The sequence below is a fragment of the Danio aesculapii genome, chromosome 18 (assembly GCF_903798145.1).
Source record: "Danio aesculapii chromosome 18, fDanAes4.1, whole genome shotgun sequence".
NCBI classification, from domain to species: domain Eukaryota; kingdom Metazoa; phylum Chordata; class Actinopteri; order Cypriniformes; family Danionidae; genus Danio; species Danio aesculapii.
The window spans coordinates 48,259,816-48,282,628 of NC_079452.1; the positions used below are offsets into that span (position 1 = coordinate 48,259,816).

At 35.3% G+C, this 22,813-nt stretch overlaps 1 protein-coding gene across 2 annotated transcripts in view; it reads left to right on the top strand.

Annotated features, from left to right (window-relative positions):
- Positions 1-22,813, top strand: part of necab2 (N-terminal EF-hand calcium binding protein 2) — a 193,948-nt gene that overhangs the window by 13,630 nt on the left and 157,505 nt on the right. For both annotated transcript variants that reach the window (XM_056478385.1, XM_056478386.1), the window contains exon 2: positions 1,022-1,046. In XM_056478385.1, coding sequence (XP_056334360.1) covers positions 1,022-1,046 — 25 coding nt within the window. The remainder of the gene's footprint in view (positions 1-1,021; positions 1,047-22,813) is intronic.

The following is a 22,813-nucleotide window of genomic DNA, read 5'->3' on the forward strand; positions in this document are numbered from 1 at the left end:
GTGCACCTTGGCCAGTACTAGGTTGAGGCTGGAAGGGCATCCGCTATGTAAAACATATGCCAGAATAGTTGGCGGTTTATTTTGCTATGGCAACCCCTGATAAATAAGAGACTAAGCTGAGGGAAAATGAATGAATGAAGTGTGCACCAAAGTAGATGTTGTTAAAGTTTGGCTAGACCATAGGCAAGAGTTACATTGTATGTAATTACTGTATGTAATTACCTACTGAAATTACAGATGACTCTTTCAGGTACTGCACAATCAGTTCTTTCTTTCTTTTTTGATAGACAGTAAGTCCATTTATTGTGAACTTTAATCTTTGAAACTTTATAAACCTTTAAGATTCACAAACAACTGTATTACTCACTACATGAAAGGTAATATGTGAAAAATAAAATAAAATGTGGGCTATTTAAAGGTTATGTCAATTGTTCTAGTGGTGCTATGCAGGAATTAATCTCTGTACCATTCTAAGGACTAAGGTATATGAGGACTGAGGTGCAATTTAGTCTATTTATAGGACCACCTCCTCCTTTAATAGCTTTTCTGAGTAGGTTGACTGACATTAAACCCTGCAGAGAGATGTTTTTTTAATTACCTTTATTTCTATATACTTAACTTTTCTGCAGCCAATGTCTTAAAATGCCTGTTATGGTATGCACATTTCAGATCGGTATTAAAATTAAACAATTAATTGACCATTTTAATGCTGATTATTATTTAGGATGAGCTTTGATTAGGAGTTGATTGTACACTGTAAAAAAAAATGCTGGATCCTACACAATTGATTTGTGTTTGTGCAACATGAAAGAAGTAAATGTAAATTAATGTTTATAATTGAATAACATAATATAATTAGGTTGTCCAAAAAACCCCTCAAGAATTATGTTGTTTCCCCTCATTTTAAATAATTAGTTTGAACAAACAGCAAACGCCATTTTTTGATTGTATGAAATATAATAGTAATGCGAAGTAAAGTGATCAGTAATTCTTTTTAATATTTTGTATTTCTGTTTTTCAGATTTTCCGGAGAGCTGATAAAGATGGTGAGTGTTTAATAATCTCCTTCATTCCATATCATGCTAAATTATTAATGGAAAAGTGTCATCAGACTCTTTGAAACCCCAAAATCAATCTTAATACTCTAATGTAATTTTACCCATTTCTTGTTTCTTCATTTTGTGGTAAAAAAGATCACCAAATCTGCAGTTGTTTGATCAAAAATACCACCAAAGCATCAATATTGCAGTTTAAAAGAACACTTTAATATTGTCAGGATCAAAAATTATTCCAAGACTCGGAAGGTTTCATTTCTAAGATTTTAATGTTCTTGCAGCAAAAGAACAAAACGGAAGAAACACAAGAGGTTCCATTCTGGTTGTTCAAAGGGCAGTCCTTTGAGGCTAGTTTATATACAGGCATACAAACAGATGATGAAGCATCGTCTTTGATCATTGGTCTAAACAGTTTATTTGGTAGAATCATATTGATCATATAATCAAATCATTGTCAGCACAATATTGCTGCAACTGGCACATTCCATCCTTTCAACTGACTGTGCTGTTTGCTCATGCAAAATGAAACACCAGAAAATATACTTTAGGTCTATTTTGATGGCTAAAGCATATCGATTTTATTTTGACTTGTAAGTTCATGGCCATAAAAATGAAAATGTAACCTGAAAACAAGTTATTAAAATAGGCTAAATAAATCAATAAAATGACGGGTAGGCCTAGTAACCTAATGGCTTGTGGTGGCGTTTTACAAATGCCAACTCCACAATTTCACAAAAAAAAAAAAAAACACTTATGATGGCCTAACATAAATAATTATTTTTACCTTTGAAATAATAATAAAAGTTATAGCCTATTGAGTTGCGTGTTGTCCATGCCAAAATGTAACCATTTTTACGGTAATATAATTGCAATCACAATGTCAACACAATACTTACAACAACACACAACTAATGACAGTATATATCATTAATGCCTTATTCACACTAGCAGTGACTTTGTAGCTGTCTGTCGCTCTGGCTGGTGATCTGCTGCAAACGCAGGTCTGTGTAGGTCTACAGCACGGAGAATACAACCGGCCTCTGAGCGAGCTGCTGCTTCTATTGGCTGTCGCTCAAGAAAGTCACTCGTTATTTGCACAAATTTGAATGATTCTCAACTTTGTTGTGTTGAATGATTCTCAACTTTGTTGCATCGCTCGACATGGAGGTTGCCGGTGTTGTGCCGAAAAACGCATCCCTGCCGCAAAATGCACCCCTTCATAGACTTTCATTAACATTGTCAGTCTACATTTTTTTAAAAATTCAAAGGCCATAGTTGATTAAAACGTAAAAAATTATTAGTATTTTGATGGACAAAGCAAGGACAAGAAGTGAAACGCATTTTAAAATGCACTAGATTTACAAATAAATGTAAAAAATGTATTTAATATTGTAGTGTAGCCTAAAATTAGGCTTTTTGGTGGGTTTTAAACAGACATTTAGGCTACAAGGATTACATAAAATTGTTGTTGCTGTTTTAAACTAAACCATACATTAAAAAATTTACTTAATCTCATCGGTATTGTATTGTATTGTATTGTATTGTATTGTATTGTATTGTATTGTAAGGGAAGGGTTCCATTCATGAAACTCACCTCAGTCAATCTTATTAGTGTCATAACTCTATTATTATTATTATTTTTTTAATCAATTTCAGTTAATAGATGCACATATCAGAGGGGGTGCATTTTCTCGGCACAACACCGAAAGAAGCTCGCTCTCCGTTGAAATGAATGGTCGCTTGTTGCTTTGACGTTGCGAGTCGCTCGTAGTGTGAATGAGGCTTAATACTGTCTTTTTTGATGAAATGAATGTCTTATTAATAAATAAATAAGTTTTGAGATTGATTAAAAAAATTAACCATCTGTCGATACTGACAGCTGAAAAGACAGAACATGCAGAAATACTCCAGGACAGACAGTGGCTCATGTCTAATCTTTTAAAGAATCCCCATTTGCTAGGCTTATGAAAAGTTCAATTGTTTTTGTGTACGGATGCCCGACCAGTATGATTTCTGCATGCTATTCTAATGTCGTCATCTGTTAAGAAAATCAATATGCAATGCACCACCCAGTGATTTTCATTAGCTGGATGTTCTAAACTAATGTTTCATATATTACAATGCTAATTAAATTGCAACAGAAATTGCAGATGTATTTCCTAATTGATTTTAGATTAGTCTCATTATGCAAACGAGCCTCTTTATCCATATTCATACCCTGTGTCCGCAGAACAATTATGATTATGAATTCATGTATGAAAGATTTTACGTTACTCTAGATTTTCATCCTGGTGATTTGTCCTTTTCTGGTTAGCCTTAAAGGGACAGTTCACCCAGAAATGAATTTTCTGTCATAATTTATTTACCATCCACTTGTTTCAGATCTGTTTGGCTTTTATTTGTCTGCTCAACACATTCACTTCCATAGTATTTAATTTTTTACTACTTTGGAAGTCAGTGGTTACCAATATCCAGCATTCTTCAAAATAGGGATGCACCGATTCCAATACTCGGATTGGATATCGGTTCGATAACGCATATTCTTGCTGGATCAAGTATCGGCCAGCTGGTACCGATCCAAATCTGATCTTGCGCGTATGCTATGTTTTGTGGAATTTATAAGCCAACAAAAGCCATGAAGGTAGCCTATTATAAAGGACTAGAAAGTTGTCATGTAGGCTATTATATCCTAACTGTTCTGAAGCCATTCTATAGTTTAATATGAAGTACAGATGAATATTCGATTCCCTCAGCTACAGTATGCCTATAGGTCAATCATTCTTCATTCATTCACAATTTAAACTGCGTGTCGCGTTCATGACAATGCAAAAAAACATTCTCCAAGACTATTTGTTCCTGTTAATGTAAGTAATCAGTAAAGAAATGTATTTAGTTTTTCATTAAATGTGTTCATTTTGACCTGCAACAAGGGGTTCATTGCTATTTTTTGAATCAAGTTGCGCTGTGTCTGTTAGATCAGCAGATCACATTCGCAACACTGGAGTAGAGATGGTTATTACCTGCTCTTCACACACAAAGAAGGCATACCTGTAATATTAATTTAGAGGCTCAATAATCCATTGGACTCAACGCACTGATTTCGTCCCTTTGTGCTGTTCAGTTTTGAAAGTGTCCGCAGATAGTAGAGGGCCGCGCACTGCTGTGTCTCAGGGATGCATCAAGCACTTCATTCACACACCGGCTGTGCAGACGCGATGTGCGCCGCTCCACAAGATTATTCTCACAATGAGTTTCTGTTCTCTCATCCTTCCGACTGAGTTTATTCTAAAAAGCCTGGCTCATTGTGGTCAAAGTAGTTGATTAAATTAATAAAAGTGAAACTGACAAGAGCAATATAAATTGTCATTAACAGAAAATGATTTAGCTTAATATAGGTTACTCTGAAACTTAACAGGCGAGTTTGTGTTTTGATTAGGGTCAATAGTGGTAGCCTATTACAGATTTCAAAGAAAAATATTAATACTAAAAAAGGAAACATAAGCCGGACCACAACAGATCAATGTCATAACAAATGCTCAAATAATATAGCCTAGTTTACAGCAAGCATCATGTTTTTAGTTAGATTGTGCCATCTGTCATATATACAGTAGGCCTATGGGTCTGTTATTTTTACTAAAGAAGATATATTATTTGAGTTTATCACCAGAACTATAGAAACTGTATTATGAAAAGAAGAAAGGCACAGTATCGGGATCGGATCTGTATCAGTCGATACTCAGAAAAACTCATAAAGGTTTAAAACCGAAAGAGGGAGAGAAAAGGGTTTCTCATTTTCATTTTTTTTTTGTGTGAACTATGCCTTTAAGCACTTGTCTGTCATTATCTGTTCATTATTAGTTTGCAGTAAAATATACAAATACAAAAACATTTTTAAAAAATTATTTGGTTTTCTTTAAAAAGGGAAAAGTCCTTGCTGTGAAACTAGTCCTTGCAAACGGTTTTAAAGAGAGTCGTTAGAATTAGGCGAGAGATAAAACCTGCGACAAACCTTGTTAAACGGAGTTGTGGCTATTTGATGTACGTGCGAGCGCAATTTGTGTTATTTTTAAAGCACTCTCATGGGAGCAGCTTGGTGACAGTTTTAATGAGCGAGAAAGCGAGAGGGTGGAGGAGAGAAAAAAAAAAAAAAACAAGAGTCAGGACCGCAGGAGATGGGTGCCATGTTTTGCAATTCTTTGGTTTTCAATCATACGACTGTCTAACAAGAAACAAAGCACAGCAGTCTCATTCGCCTCTAGCGTTTAGAGCTAAACTCTTAGAAGTGAAACATTATTATCATCTTTCTTTTTCCAACAGGGCTGCATGATTTAGAGGTAGTTCTTTGTACAAAGAATTTTTTTAATTTTTTTCACATTTGTGATAGTAAATCTGCATTTATAATTTACATAAAATTTAAATCATTTCACACAGTTTATTATATAAGTAATACATTTATTGTCTTAAGTGACAATTAGGATTTTTTTGGTCTTTTATATCTTGTAATGGGGGGCTCAGTGGTTAGCACTGTGACCTCACAGCAAGATGGTCGCTGGTTCGAGTCCCGGCTGGGTCACTTGGCATTTCTGTGTATAGAGTTTGCATGTGCTCCCCATGTTCGCGTGGGTTTCCTCTGGGTGCTCCGGTTTCCCCCACAGTCCAAAGACATGCGGTACAGATGAATTAAATAAACCAAATTGGCCTTAGTGTATGTGTGTGAATGAGTGTGTATGGGGCTTTTATTATTATGTCCTTAAGATTTTTTTTTTTTGATGTGATTATTTGATGCTCAAATCATTTATTATTCTTATCAGTGCTGAAAACAATTAATTTTTGCATTTTTTGGGGAGGAAAACGAGATAAACCACCATCCAAAAGTTTGGATAAAATTAAGGGGGAAAAAATAGATTAAAATGATCAAAACTGATATTTACAGAATAATGTTACAAAAGACTTCAATTTTATTATACTTTTTTTACGGTTCCTAAATTTTATATTTATAAGATATGAATTTTCGTAATAATAAAATAAAAATCGTAATAAGAACCATGATTATTAATGAAGTATCAATAATAATTCATTATGCCGGCAGCTAGCTCTCTGCAACTCTCACATGGTCACCCACTGAAGCTAAGCTAGGCTGTGCCCGGTCAGTACCTGGATGGGAAACCACATGGGAAAGATGGGTTGTTGCCGGAAGTGGTGTTAGTGAGGCCAGCAGGGGGCGCCCAACCTGTGGTCTGTGTGGGTCCTAATGGGGGGACTCTATACTGCTCGGTGAGCGCCGTCTTTCGGATGAGACATTAAACCGAGGTCCAGACTCTCTGTGGTCATTAAAAATCCCAGGATGTCCTTTGAAAATGAGTAGGGGTTTAACCCCGGTACCCTGGCCAAATCTGCCCACTGGCCTCTGTCCACCATGGCCTCCTAATAATTCCCATATCATAATTGGCTTAATCACTCTGTCTCTACTCCACCAATCAGCTGGTGTGTGGTGTGCGGTCTGGCACAAAATGGCTGCCTCCAGGTGGATGCTGCACACTGGTGGTGGATGAGGAGATTCCCCCCTATGTGTAAAGCACATTGAGTGCCCAGAAAAGTGCTATATAAATGTAGGGCATTATTATTATTATTACTTATTGTGATTGAGCTAATGATAATTTAGATCAGCTTATTAAAGTATTTAAAAGAATCACATGACAATGATTAATTTAGATAATGCTGGAAATTGAGCTCTGCCATCATAGAAAAAAAAAATTAAAACAGAAAACTGTTATTGAAGTGGCAAAAATATTTATAGGCATTATTGTTTCAATGTGGATTAATCAACTGAGGAATTGAAAAATACACACTTATAGTGTAATTCAAAATATATGGTCCAAAAAGAAGAACCGAGGTACAGTCAAATATTAATAATTAACACAAGTATCGTTTTAAGGGGTTTGTAGGTATATGAGTCAAAGGTCATTCTTTCTTCATTCATTTTCTTTTTGGCTTAGTCCCTTTATTAATCAGGGATTATCCAGCATATGTTTTATGCAGTGGATGCCCTTCCAGCTGCAACCCAACAATGGGAAACACCCATACACTCTTGCATGCACATATGCTACGGCCAATTTAGCTCATTCAATTCACCGATAGTCCATGTCTTCGGATTGTGGGCGAAACTGGAGCACCCAGAGGAAGCCCACGCGAACGCGGGGAGAACATGCAGACTCCACACAGAAAAAACTGACCCAGCTCAAACCAGCAACCTTCTTACTGTGAGGTGATCTTGCAACCCACTATGCAACCGTGACACCTTAAATCAAAGATCCACAGTGAATATATTCTGAAAGGATAAATGAAAAACATTGAAAAAATGACACAGTAGGGCTGATATTAATTAATATCAATTTGATCTCAGGTAGTTTTCCAAATTTTCATGAATTAAGTGAACTTATTATTATTTATTATAAATTGTAATCTCTCTATTTGCATAATGTTCAGCAGCTCCATAAGCCATACAAAAAGCTGGGACCTTTTGACCTCTAGTGTAAATATGAATGAAATATTAACATGTATGTAACAATATAAAGTAAATATAAAGTAAATTTCATAATTCATAATGATTCATTCATATTGCACATTTTTTATAATATGTGTTTATAATATTTGTATAATAGTTTTATTAGTAAATGAACCATTCCTTTGAAATATGTGGTCGGTGAATTGGTTTCTCCATCATCCCGAGAGCAAACCCACAGGTCATGCCACCCTCCCGCATGTGTCTGCTTGCAGGAGTGATTGCTTACATCATGCGTGTGGAGCAGGCTTAGAGAATCATTACTGTCTGTTGTATAGAGGAAATGACATGCTCTTTTGGCCTAAGAGCTTTTATGCAAGCGTGGCCTGGCAGCCTCGGCCTCCTGCTTTCTGATTACCTGGTCTGTGAGCGTAAATAATGCCAGGGCTGTTGACATGAGAGCAGACTGGCACAGGCCTGCGTGACCCTTCGCCTTATCTGCATCTGCCGTGTGCCCTCCTAAATATATCACTCCTTTTAAGGGGGACAAAGAGCGCTTCGGGTACCTGTAATGGCAATGTAATTGGTTCTTTCAGCCGTTTTAAATTCTGTACTGTTTCTCTGAGATCTCGGCGGGCAGAGAGCAGAAGGTTACATTGGCTACATTAGTCATTGGCCACTATGATAAATCATTTAGCAGACACATACTGTACAGTAGGTTTTTTCTATTGTGTGCAGTTCTAAATGTCACTTAAGATATAGGATAAACATGTACGCTGACATTACTATGGATCTTTTTCGTTGTTTCCCCATCAGTTATGTGCATTAGAGATTTATGTTACATTTAATGTTGATAAACAATGTTTATTTTATGAGTTTAATTTTATGCTTGTTACCATACTGGTGTTTAGTAGCTGTGTGAATGACACTGAGCACCTTCTATACACTGATACACTTTTCTGCTTGTGGGAAAAGTAGTTAGTAATGAGTATTGGTTTATTATGTAACTTACCCATCACCACCTGCATATGGCTGTGTTAACGTGTCTATCTGTGTAACAAAAGATGTGTAAATGTTGGAAATACAAAAGAAAGACAGTAAAAGACAATTAATGAAATACGGTAGTTTACTGTAAAAATGAGAAATTACTTTTATGGTTTGTACCGTATTTTTAACGGTAAAATACTGCCAACGACAGCTGCCAGTTTTTTACCATAAATTTTACGGATTTATTTTTTACAGTGTACACTAAAAGCTACCCCCTGGAAAATGTAGCGAGCTGAGCTAAAAGCTACACAGTAAAAGCTTAGCTACATCTAAGCTATTTGTTTTTAATTTTTAAATAAAGCCAACTTCAAAACTTCAATTAGTCAATTCCATCTTAGTGATCAATAAAACTGTCAATGAAACATATGAGGCATAATTGTTCAGTTCAGGTCAGTAATATCCTGTTCCAAACTGAAATACTAAATATGAAGGCAAACAAAACAGTCCAATAAAACCATGTGTTACACATTTAAAATACTATAGCATATTATAGTAAAAGGAAACGTATAGGAAAGTGCATTATTTGGTATATATAGTATTTACAAATCTTTGAAAAGGTATTATACCACATAATTTAGTAATATTAGTTGCATATTATTAGTAGTATTATTAGTATGGTGGATAATAATTACCATAATACAGTTTACCACCACACTACTTAGAAATGTAGTGATGCTAGTACACAACACTGCAAATTAGGATAATAGAATCCCTTTAAAAGGTTAGTTACTCAGGCTTAGTGATGGTTTGAAATGAAAAAGATATCACATTTTGACAAAAGCTGTGGTTCTCATGCACATCTTGTCAGGGAAACACAGCTCTGTAATCACTAGTAAATCCTCTCTGAAGATCAGCGGGCGTGGAAACTGCAAATACACCACAAAGAAGAAACATACAGTAGTCAGGAAATCAAACAGAGCTGAGGATATAACTGCTCTTAATGATTCAAAATAACTAAAGTTATGTTATATTATGACTGAAGTTATGAGATGAGTTAGGAGTAACATGTTGTTAAGTGTGTTATTTTCACATGCTTTCAGATCAGCAGAAACAGAACCATAGATCACAAAGAAGCACCGCCCCAGCTGTCAAATTGCAGATTCTCATCGATTTCAGGATGCCACTGATTAAATGTTCCGCAAGCTTTTGCATAGCTTGTCAGTGAACTCTGAGCAGTACTGAGCTTCTGAGTAGCACATGCTGATCCATCAGAAATCAGCTGCTGGAGATTAACAACTGATTATAGAACTGGTTTCACTGACAAAATGCAGAATATTAATGCATAATAAATGCAGAATAAATATCACCTTCAATTAATCATGCAGCTCTAATTATTACTCACTCTCATATTGTTCCAATCCCCTGAGACCTTTGTTCATCTTCTGGACACTAATTAATAAAATGTTCATATGATTACAGTTGAACCACTGAAGTTACGTGGAAGGATTTGACTGTTTTTGGTTCATTTTCTGAACTTTGAACATCTCTGGACTGTTGCTGTCTATGGAAGATGAAGGAGCTCTTGTATTTAATCTAAAATTTGCGTTCATTTGTGTTCTGAAGATGAACTAAGGTCTTAGGGGATTGAAACGACATGAGTTTGAGTAATTAATAACAGAGTTTTCATTTTTTGGGAAACTAACCTATTAATTTACCAGAAAAGTGACAACCTAGACGAAGTGACAAGTCTTGGTTTGTTTAGTGCTGTCCTTGAAGGATCACAAACAAGGAAGGATAAACAGATTTGGATTTTTATGCAGTCTAGGGTATTTTTTGTAGTTGATAATGCTATTACTCTTGTAATCCTGATTTCATTTGTGCCATATAAACTTCATAAATACAGTATGTATACATACAGTACCTTTGGTTGGACAGAAATTTTGTGACTGTTAGAAAGAAAATGACCAATCACACAGTCAGTCTCTTACAGTCAATTCAACTATACAACAGGGCAAAGCTATTACCACCAAATATGTTATTTTTAAACGTTTACATTCTTTAACTCAGAAATTCCTAAACTTTTTTTTGCCAGCAGATCCCCTTGGTTATAAAATATTTATTTGAAATACGCCTGATATTTTCCAGTAGACACACAATGTCATCATAAGATGTTAATATTAGTTTAGATTTAGGTTGTGACGTCAGGTGACCAAAATTCAATGTCTAGCCAGCGTCTAAAGACAATCTTATTTTGACATCCAATAATGTCAAATGATGTTGATATTTGGTTGATATTAGGTTGTGTTGTAAAGTGACCCAAATTCTTTGTCGAGCTAACATCTTAAACCAACATCATTGTGACGTCAAATACTGACATTTATTCATCAGGTATGGGTAACGAAGATATTACTGTATGTCTGATAGACGTCATAATGATATAACGTCCACATAACATCAAGCTGGAACATCATTAGACATTGATATTTGGTTGATTTTTAGGTTGGACATTGGACATTGATGTCAGCCTGATGTTGGGTTCTGACAACCTGATTTTCATTTCCAAACAAAATGCAACATCCCCACAATGTTGGGGTACAGCATCGATCTGGCGTCATGTTAACATCCTGCTGGCTTTGAGTATTTTAATAATTTAAAAGTACATTTGAATCTGCCCCCTTTTCCAAAGATGCTTAATAATTACTTTGTGGCATGCAGGTATTAAATATATATATTTTTTAAAGTTTTGGAGTTTAGTTGTTTTCATTCAAATATTTTAATCATTCAGAGTGTTTGTTTGTTTGTTTGAAGTTTTACAATCTGGAGGGTTTGATGCTATTTGCCAAAAGTCAGAGCCAGTCCACAGATTTTTGGAAGTCAGAGTTGACAGATTTCACAGGAAATGGTGTACTTTAAGATGGGCACAGACTGTGAGCTTTTAGCTTCACACTATAGTGTCATCCAGTTGAAGGATATCAAACTTGTTTGATGTTTTGAGCTGATTTTAGAACACATTTTGTTTTCATTTGTATCGTGTCTCCTAGCAACAAGGTGTGTTTCTGTGCGATTTTTAACCACTTGATGGTCTGGCAGTGTGTGATCTTTGGGTGCGTCTCAATCAGCTCCTTTGTTCAGTAGTCAGGGCACTGATCAGGACATCAGCCATTTTAAGGGCTGTATCAGTTGCAAAATTCTTCCAGTGCACAGAAACATTCTCTCCCTGGAGCATCCCACAATGCACCCTAAAAAATCTGGGCACATGGATGCTCACTATGTTTCCTTAATAGAAGTTGTGAAGTGCAAAACAATTCAATAACATAAATTAAAGAAAAAAATCAGTACAGAAATCTGTTAATTTACGTATATTTTTTTCTAGTGTGCCATGATGTGACTGAGAGTACAGTGATGCCAAGAGATTTTCAGCCAGAGCCCTGAAAGTGAAGGAAAGTCAAGACTAAACTGAGAATAAACAGGGCGGACGAATAAACAAATAAACATTTGTGCTGTTGTCAAAAATCGACATGCTGATCCTGTGACTGACAAGCTTATTCTGATTGGATATTGTTTCGTTTCACATGATAATCTCCAGCAAGCATGTTTGCTTAGAAATTACAATATGAATTATTTTGTTTCAACCTAGAGAACTGAACTACAAGTATGAACACAAATGTCAAAATATTAATTAACAGTTTCTATATTTTGTGATTCATGATTTTTCCATGAGCAGTTGAACAAAGTGACTTTTATTGACATTTTAGATTAAAAAAAAAGGTTTGAAAGAATAAGAAATAATACATATTACTGGATTTACCATATATTATGGATTTGCTCTTTAGTGTTTGGATTCTCAGCAGTGAATATTAAAACACACTAGAACTGAACTGAACTTAAACTCTGAAAATTGAACTGACACCGTTTCAATTCACTATAATCTTATGTGAAGCTGCTTTGACACAATCTACATTGTAAAAGCGCTATACAAATCAAGATGACTTAAATTGAATTGAATATAGAGAATTAAGTTAATAAAATAACAAAAAAAAAAAAATCTCTCGAGACTAAAGTTAAGAATAAACACGGCGCACATCAGGATCTCTAAACGTAAATGTTCAACATGTTGAAGTGCCTCTTGTGTTCTTTCAAGCAGATCAAGCTACTCCTACCACACCTCACACCACAGGAAAAACTGATCAAATAATCTTTAGAAGTACTAAAGATAATCGGGACATTACCTACTTTAGGATCTTGGTAAAGGGGGGAAGTCGGCTCATTTTCAGCCTGATTATCTTGTGTTTTGTGCCCAGCCTTAGTCTCAATCTAGAGCACTTCTGGGTTATACACTATTTCTACAGAAAGTCAAGAGGTTTTTGCCAAGGAGGTCTGAATATTTGTGTGTACATACACAGTAACCCATTATCACGCTTGGATTTGACTGGAGCAGTTGTGGGTTTGAATGTGTAAATGCGATCTTCTGTTCTGTACTCTCCCCCACTCTGCTCTAGATTTGTGGGATCTCACTGGCAGTAAATGAGTGTTTATGTGTGCGCTCACTGAAAATAAACATGCTGACAGCAGCCTCCCGCACAGCATGCTAACATCTAGGCTTCCCTGCTCTAGATCTTATGAATCATTAAAATGGTGCAAAAATGGCATGATGGATAAATAATGGCTTATTTCTTAGTCTTGAATATTCCCGGTATTAGAATACAGTATACTGTATCACGGTATACAGGCTGAGAATGTGACCTGTTTTTTTTTTTACAGCAGATGAATGTTTAGTTGGTGTAGACCTGCACAATCTCATTAATGGAGAAGATTTTGGACACCGCATCTCTGTATCCTCCAGGGGCCACAGAGAATAGTAACACATGTTGTCTTCTCTTTGGATCAATAGATGCACGTTGCTTGGTTCTCTTTGATATTTCATCATTCTTCGCTTGTGTAGATGAGCAGCTTTGTCTTTATGTAAACCAAGCAGAACATTTGAGCCACTTATAGTGCCGTGATTAAACTAGTTTTATGCATTTGCTCCAGATGATTTAGCATTACATTACTTTGAAGGTTTATGTTTCATGATTTGCCTCATATGACTGGGCAAGATCTGTATTTTCTTTTATGTAGTTTTCACACTTATATCAGTTCATTTGTTCTAGACCAAAAAAAGGTCATTGCACGTCTAGTACTCAGTATTCACTTTTTTAAAACAGCATGTACAAATACAAAAAGGTGGGCATAATGGTGTGTGTATTTTTTTTTAAATAAATCCTCTAAAAAAAATAATAATAATATATATATATATAGATAGATAGATAGATAGATAGATAGATAGATAGATAGATAGATAGATAGATAGATAGATAGATAGATAGATAGATAGATAGATAGATAGATAGATAGATAGATAGATAGATTTTATTTTTATTTTTTTATTATAATTTTTTTTTTACCCAAGTTATAAATAAATAAGTAAGAATGAAAAAAAGACTGTTTAAATAGTTAAAACCATCAATTTAAGGAGTCAATATTCCGTCTTTCCGGTAGTTTATTGTGTATTAGATATCAACACATTAACAGAACAGGGTAAGTATGTGTGTGTTTAAGAATGCATGCACATAGTCAAATCAATAGCAGAAATATCTTTTTCACACACACACATACATATTTTTGGATCTGCTGCAAAGAGACACGTTTCCAGCATTTGTATTGAATTGCAATAAGAAACATCATGACTATGAATAGAAAAAAACTGTTCTGCTTAAACATCCTGTCCTTTTTATGGCTGCATCTATGGAAACACCATGTGCTGTGTTTGCTTCATTTAGATATCATTGATTTACTTGGAAGTGGACTTAGACCCATCTTTTAAACGGTCTCATGTCTGTTGGTTTGGTTTTTACTAGAGTTCAGATTTCAGCATTCATACACTATAAAAAGCAGTTAGTTACCCCGTTGATTTTAAAGTTAAAACTCTTAGTAACTTTTGAACCTTAACTTTTTAATTTTTATAACTATGCACATAGATCATTTGCTTAATATTTTTTGAGGCAACGGGTTTTCACACTTTTTATGTAAAGTGAACTAATTGCATTAAAAGCTTTTTACAGTTAATTATAAAGAATTGGTTAAATTAGTTTGTATTATAGTATTATCACATGGTAAAATATTCAAAGCACTTCAATATTCAAAGCATGATTCAATATTCAAAGCATGATTTTTGACGTAAAGTATATACAGTTAAAGTCAGAATTAATAGCCCCCCTTTAATTTTTTTTCTTTTTTAAATATTTCCCTAATGATGTTTAACAAAGCATGGAAATTTTCACAGTATGTCTGATAATATTTTTTCTTCTGGAGAAAGTCTTACTTGTTTTATTTCGGCTAGAATAAAAGCAGTTTTTAATTTTTAAAAATAATTTTAAGGTCAAAATTATTAGCCCCTTTAAAGCTATATTTTTTTCTGATAGTCTACAGAACAAACCATCATTATACAATAACTTGCCTAATTACCCTAACCTGCCTAGTTAACCTGATTAACCTAGTTAAGCCTTTAAATGTCACTTTAAGCTGTATTGAAGTGTCTTGAAAAATATCTAGTCAAATATTATTTACTGTCATTTTTGCAAAGATAAAACAAATCAGTTTTAGAAATGAGTTATTAAAACTGTTATGTTTAGAAATGTGTTAAAAATCTTCTCTACATTAAACAGAAATTAAAAAAAAAAAAAAATGGGGGCTAATAATTCAGGGGGGCTAATAATTCTGACTTCAGCTCTATATATTAAGTATAATTATTGGAAATTGCTCATTTAGTTAAAAAAAAGTTTTGACAGTTGGGTGGCAGAATAATCATTGAAAGCTAAATTCCTGTAAAACAGATTCAGGATATTTATTCTTAGGAATTCAGTACTTAATGAAATGGCATATAGTATGAAGATCCATGAATGTGTATTTGTCTATATTTTGATTGAAAATGTCAACATCACTATGAATCACAATAAAATTTTACTTTTAGTCAAAAGTGAAAATTAAAATGTCAAATAAAAAAATGAAATTATTACAAAATATCTGAACAAATAAATATTAATTAACAAAAATGATAACACCAATGACAACTTGGAGCACCATTTCATATAGTTTCACATCTAATGCAGTATATTATATTACAGCTATTATATAGTTATGTATAATTCAAAACAAAAATATATTTAAATAAATAGATGTTTTACTTCACAAAAATAAAACACAAATGTGTCCACATTTAACATTACTCAAAAAGGTCAACATGCTTTAAAACAGTAGATTCAGTGTGAATCATTATTTTCAACACACAATTAAATCAGTTAACCTTAAAACTTGATGGACAATATCTCACTAATGCTAATATTCAGATGACATGACAATTAAAGATTGTGTTGCCATTTATCAAAGACTGTTCACGAGTGCCAAAGCAGTTCAATTATGGCACTGAATGTAAAACATTAATGTAAAACAGACTTTTTAACTTCAGTGGCTCTTCCTGGCTTTTAAACCTCTTGACACGGAGAAAAGCACGCAGTCATGCTGTTGACCAGTGGAGCATGAAAATATTGTGCTGGAGCTGTGCTTTGGCCTATAGCAGGCAGGAACATATATTATTTAACCACTTTTGCAGTGGCATTTTTGGCATGCTGCTAAAAGAAGAAATACCCACCTGTATGCTGATTCAGACATTTTAGGTCACAGCTACAGGAAAAACACAGTGGCTGTATCAAATACTGTGAATGTTGTCACATCTGAGGCCAAAACAATCATAATGCATCGTCTCTGTTAACCCCAACATTCGAATACAGGACATACAAATAAAGACGTTTGTTAAACAGCGGTAAATGTGAATATCTGTCTCACACCCAGAACTTGATTAAACCCAATTATTGCTGTTGATGCTCCAGCAAGTTTTGACTCATAATGTCTGAAACTATTTTTGTCACTCACATTGAAGTATGGAGATCATGTCTCTAGCTGTATATCTTTTTTTTGTGCAAATAGTCTTCTAGATATATATATATGTATGTATTTATACAGTACTTAACTTTTTAAAAGGTCTGGGTAGTAAAACAGTATACACTCACCGCCCACTTTATTAGGTACACCTTACTAGTACCGGCTTGGATCCCCTTTTGCCTTCAGAACTGCCTTAATCCTTTTTTAAATAGATTCAACAAGGTACTGAAAATATTCCTCAGAGATTTTGGTTTATCTTGGCATGATAGCATCACGCAGTTGCTGCAGATTTGTCAGCTGCACATCCATGGCATGAATCTCCTGTTCCACCACATCCCAAAGGTGCTCTTTTGGATTGAGTTCTGGTGACTGTGGAGGCCATTTGAGTAGAGTGAACTCATTGTCATGTTCAAGAAACCAGTCTGAGGTGATTCGCGCTTTATGACATGGCGCGTTATCCTGCTGGAAGTAGCCATCAGTAGATCACTGTGGTCATAAAGGGATAGACATGATCAGCAACAATACTCAGGTAGGCTTAGGCGTTGACACGATGCTCAATTGGTACTATTGGGCCCAAAGTGTGCCACGAAAATATCCCCCACACCATTACACCACCACCACCAACCTGAACCGCTGATGCAAGGCAGGATGGATCCATGCTTTCATGTTGTTGATGCTAAATTCTGACCCTACCATCTGAATGTCGCAGCAGAAATCGAGACTCATCAGACCAGGCAACGTTTTTCCAATCTTCTATTGTCCAATTTTGGTGAGCCTGTGCAAATTGTAGCCTCAGTTTCCTGTTCTTAGCTGACAGAAGTGGCTTCTGGTGTGGTCTTGGTGACCAGAAGTGGCTTCTTGGTGTGATGCTGTAGCCCATCTGCCTCAAGGTTTGACGTGTTGTGTGTTCAGCGATGCTCTTCTGCGTACCACAGATGTAACGAGTGGTTATTTGAGTTATTGTTGCCTTTCTATCAGCTCTAACCAGTCTGGCCATTCTCCTCTGACCTCTGGCATCAACAAGGCATTTGCGCCCACAGAACTGCCGCTCACTGTATATTTTCTCTTTTTCGGACCATTCTCTGTAAACCCTAGTAATGGTTGTGCATGAAAATCCCGATAGATCAGCAGTTTCTGAAATACTCAGACCAGTCCGTCTGGCACCAACAATCATGCCAAGTTCAAAGTCACTTCAATCACCTTTCTTCCCCATTCTGATTCTCAGTTTGAACTGCAGCAGATCGTCTTGATCATGTCTACATGCCTAAATCAATTGAGTTGCTGCCATGTGATTGGCTAATTAGACATTTGCGTTAACGAGCAGTTGGACAGGTGTACCTAATGAAGTGGTCAGTGAGTGTAAGTGAATTAAATATCTTTTTTTTATATAGATTTTTTTTATTAATATATTCATATTTGGTTCTCAAGAAACATTTATTCAATGTTGAAAACAGTTGTGCTGCTTATTATTTGTGTGCAAGCAATTATTGTTTAACACAAAAACATTCTTTGCTAAATATGAACACAATATACGGTTGAAGTCAGAATTATTAGCCCCCCTTTGAATTTTTTTTTTCTTTTTTAAATATTTCCAAAATTATGTTTAACAGAGCAAGGAAATTTTCACAATATGTCTGATAATATTTTTTCTTCTGGAGAAAGTCTTATTTGTTTTATTTCGGCTAGAATAAAAGCAGTTTTAAATTTTTTATGAACCATTTTAAGGTCAAAATTATTTGCCCCTTTAAGCTATTTTTTTTTTCGACAGTCTACAGAGCAAACCAACTTTATACAATAACTTACTTAATTACCCTAAACTGCCTAGTTAACCTGATTAACCTAGTTAAGCATTTGAATGTCACTTTAAGCTGTATAGAAGTGTCTTGAAAAATATCTAGTAAAATATTATTTATTGTCATCATGGCAAAGATTAAATAAATCAGTTATTAGAAATGAGTTATTAAAACTATTATGTTTAGAAATGTGCTGAAAAAATCTTCTTTCCATTAAACTGAAATTGGGGAAAAATAAACATGGGGCTAATAATTCAGGGGGGCTAATAATTCTGACTTCAACTGTATATGTGTGTATGTGTGTTTATGTGTGTAAATATACAAATAAATTCCAGACATAATAGACATTTTTATTTCTTTAAGTTTGGCTGGAAAAGAAAGCATTTTTTAAATTTTGAAATATTAAAAAAAAGTTTATGTATTTCACAAGAGGTCTTGTAACTGCTTTCCTCTGTATAAAATATGTAGGTAGTTTGAAACAGTATAATCTTTAGTTTTGTAATTTATGATAGAAAATCTACTAGACTATAATCTACTAGTACAGTTTTGTTACTTAATCTATTTAGTTCATAACAGTGTACTTTTTTATTTTTCCACTGCCAATATTGATGACACATCTTGCACTTGTGCTGAATGGATCTATTTTTGAGTGCTCAAATAGTAAGCTTCCAATTCTACCACCTGCCCAATAGCAAATGCAAATAATAAATCAAATTTATAGCATTAAATAAAAGTTAGTCTTTTATAAAATCAAGTCAACAACTGCGCTCATCTTATAAACTGGATCTGGGCCTTATGACCCAGTCGATAACCGATAAGTAGCAAAATCCCATGTGCCAAAGTCTATATAGCATAATTACTGTATGGCAGAGTAAAAGCCAGGCAGGTGTAAGCATGGCCAATGCTTTTCGCAGTGGGCATCGTCCCAACACAGCTCGTTTATGAATGCATTACAGAACACTAGGAGAACGCCGGCTCTCACATCTTCCTCCGAATGAACCCTGCTTTGATGGAAGCTGGCCTGAGATCTGAAACCCCTCCTATTCCCTCTCTACTAATTAAAGCCTTACTGGGGCTTCTGGACAGTTCTCCGCTTTAAAAAATGGCCCTGTGAACTCCAAAACACTGTCTGATGCCAGCTAACTGCTGCCTTAAAAAATGTATCTGGAAGATAAATGAATATCCTGAGCCCATATGCTTCTCTGTGTCAGTCCTCGCAGCGGTCAGAAATGGCTCCTGAGAGGCAGCAGATAGAGAAGGCTTAATTAAAGCACAAATAAACACACAAATCCTCATACACACTATGGTTTATGAAGGTAGTGCTTTGTCATTTCGGTTTCAGATGCATTTTCAGCACCTGTTTTTTACATTGCGTCAACTGCTGCACATACGGCTGCTGGCACATTCAACGGTTTTCTGATAAGTTCTTCCTTTTTTGCACCGCTGAAGATTTGCCGTAATGCAATGACATATTTTTAGAGAGGCTTTAAAGTCATCAGAATAGATTCGGAGAGGAACTTTCTTCGCAAAGATTATGCAGCTGCAAAGTGCAACATAAAGTGAAGTCTGCAGGGAATCTGTTTTAAGTATTTGAAAATGCGTTCGGTTCCCGCAGGTCTCTTCAAATCACACTGTTCAATCCCAGGAGACTCTGCCTAATTAAAAATACTCAGGGCCTCCAGCTAAGAGATTTGGGCTCGTGCCTGTTCTTCCATTGTTTTACCCTCCACCTCCACCCCATGCTCACTGATCTTTTTGACTCACTCCTGCGCTTGCTGCTTATGTCAAATTTAAGTTTGACTAATCAATTTTGGGTAATTTTTCGTCAAGTTTTTGATTAGTTTCCACTTATGCGTAAAGGAAATGAATAAACGAAATATGGAATGATTGCTAGTCAAATAGGTGTAGCTTGACATGTGAGCTGGTTGAGCCGTACTGAATTTAGTCCTTCAGTTTAGCTAACAAATTCACATCCTGTGTAACTTTTAACTGTCAACTTAACGAACAATATATGAATATGATCTCAACATTTCTAAATGACATGATGTGAGACCCATCGTGTTTAAATAAAAAGCAGCTAATTTTTATCCCAATGTATTTACTCAAGCTATTCTTTAGTGCTTTCATGAAAACTGCAGCCCCTTTGGAAGAATAAGTCCAAAAGGCCGTTAAATTACAGATATTTACGGTAAAGTAACAGAGGTTGAATTACAGAAATTTTAATTTTAGGAAATTTCTGTAAGTTAATGTCTGTTATTTTACGGTAAATTTCTGTAATTTAAGGGCCGTTATTTTACGGTTTATTTCCGGCACCCCAGCTGCAACTGGGTGAACTTGGGAAATGTGAGCGCGCACAATATGCAATCCCAATGCAATCCTGCGTGCACAAAAGATAAGATATGTTAACAGCATAAGCAGCTACACTTCTCTTCACATTTAGAAGATACCTTCACTCCCGATCCTGCACACAAGTCCAATTTAGCCTGTTTAGGGTGAGTTGGGCCTTCGTGTTTCTGGGTGCTGTTGTCCTCCTTGGTGACGAGTATTGTCCTACAATGCATTCTCTTCAAGTGCTTGAACAAGTTGCTGGTCGAGTTAAAAGCAGTGGAAAGTTCTTTAGAGACTGGACATATACTGTAGACTGTATTTCACAGAAATATTTGTTTTACGCTCAATAAGGGGATTGATGGGATTCTGTCTGACCGCACCTGCAGTGAAGAAGAATTGAAATAATATGATCAGCAATAAAACCTGAAGGTACATCTGCATCTACATGTAATCTATTACATTTTTAAATATTTATTCAATAGTATTTTCTATTATTTATATATATATATATATATATATATATATATATATATATATATATATATATATATATATATATATATATATATATATATATATATATATATATATATATATATATATATATATATATATGATGTGTGTGTGTGTGTGTGTGTGTGAGAGAGTGTGAGTGTGTATATATATATATATTATTCAAACAATTGCAATTATACATTATGATGATATGACATTTTTTGTATAATACAGGCTCAAACTGATACGGCTATTAGCTACACTTACTGAGTTTACACAGCACAAAAGTGCGTGCTTGTAGGGGTGTGACAGTTTTCCCGGTGATGTGGAGCCAATCCGCGAATCACAGCACATTATGTTAGCTGACCGATCAGAGCCTCTTGAAAGCGGCCTTTCGCAGGAACCATAGGAAACATGACAGTCGTTTTCATATTAGCTAAGTAGCTGAATATAGTCAAAGTAAGATATGGAATTGGCTTCCTACAAGCCGTTTATTTAAAGGAGATAAGTTCAGTTTTTTTCTAAGTCACACAGCACTCCTGTCTGCGTGCACTGCGAGTGTTTCCCCACATTTCTCCATCCACCCATTCCACATACTGCCACATTAAAGGAAACACTCTCTTTAATGTGCAAGAAAGCGTTCCAGTCACAGTCTGCAGTGCAGATAAGGGAAGAAGCATGCCAGAATTGTTTTAGGGAATCCTACTGCTTTCAGACGGTGTCCCAAGGCATTATGGTGGAAGGTCGATTAGATCCAAGGCAGTGGAGATTGGTTGATTTTTGATGTTAGCAGAGACCCGGGGGAGTTCACCTGGCTGACCTGCCGGCCCACGCTTTGTGCTAAACCTGGCTGCTTGACAGAGAAATAGTTGATGTGGCCTGTCAGTTGTTTCTCTTGCAGGTGTCTTAGGCCTTTGTTTTGCTGAGCATTAAGGCAATATATGCTTTTTATTTACTAAAAGGCAGGCAGTAAAGCAAGCATCAAACATCACAGCTGTCTCAAATGACAAGTTTTCTAATGAGGTTTCATTTCATCTCTTTTTAAAGGCATATCTTTGATTCACTTTCATTTGGGTAATTAATTGAACTATAAAGGAAGTCTTGCTGCTTATAAATATTTTAGTTGAATCAAATGAACTTTTCTTACATCGGTCAAACTGACTAAAGATATTGGGCCTATCATACACCCAGCACAATAAGGCGCAAATTGTGTTTGGCGTTATTTATTGATATTTTCAGACCAGTTTATGTTTTCCACCACGTTGTTTAAATAGCAAATCCATTTGCGCCACTTTGTTGACTCATGGGTGTGCCAGTCTAAAAAGGAGGTGTGTTAAGGCGCATTGTTGGCACGTTGCTATTTAGAGGAACTGAAATAGACTGCACCACTGACCAACTGAAAGTTGATCTAAAGTCCAGCGCAGAGCACGTTAGTTATGCGCCTATGCAGGTCTAAACGCCTACACATTGCTTAATACACACAGCATTTATAGCAATACAGAAATATATTTACATATGAAAAAAATATATATTTTCTATATAAATGTAAAAACCACTACCTTTATGCCTTCTTCACCTCTGGGGAGGCTTTTTTCAGTTTATTCATGACAATTTACATTTGTATAATATTATTATTATTAGTAGTAATAGTATGTATTATATGCATATTTATATTT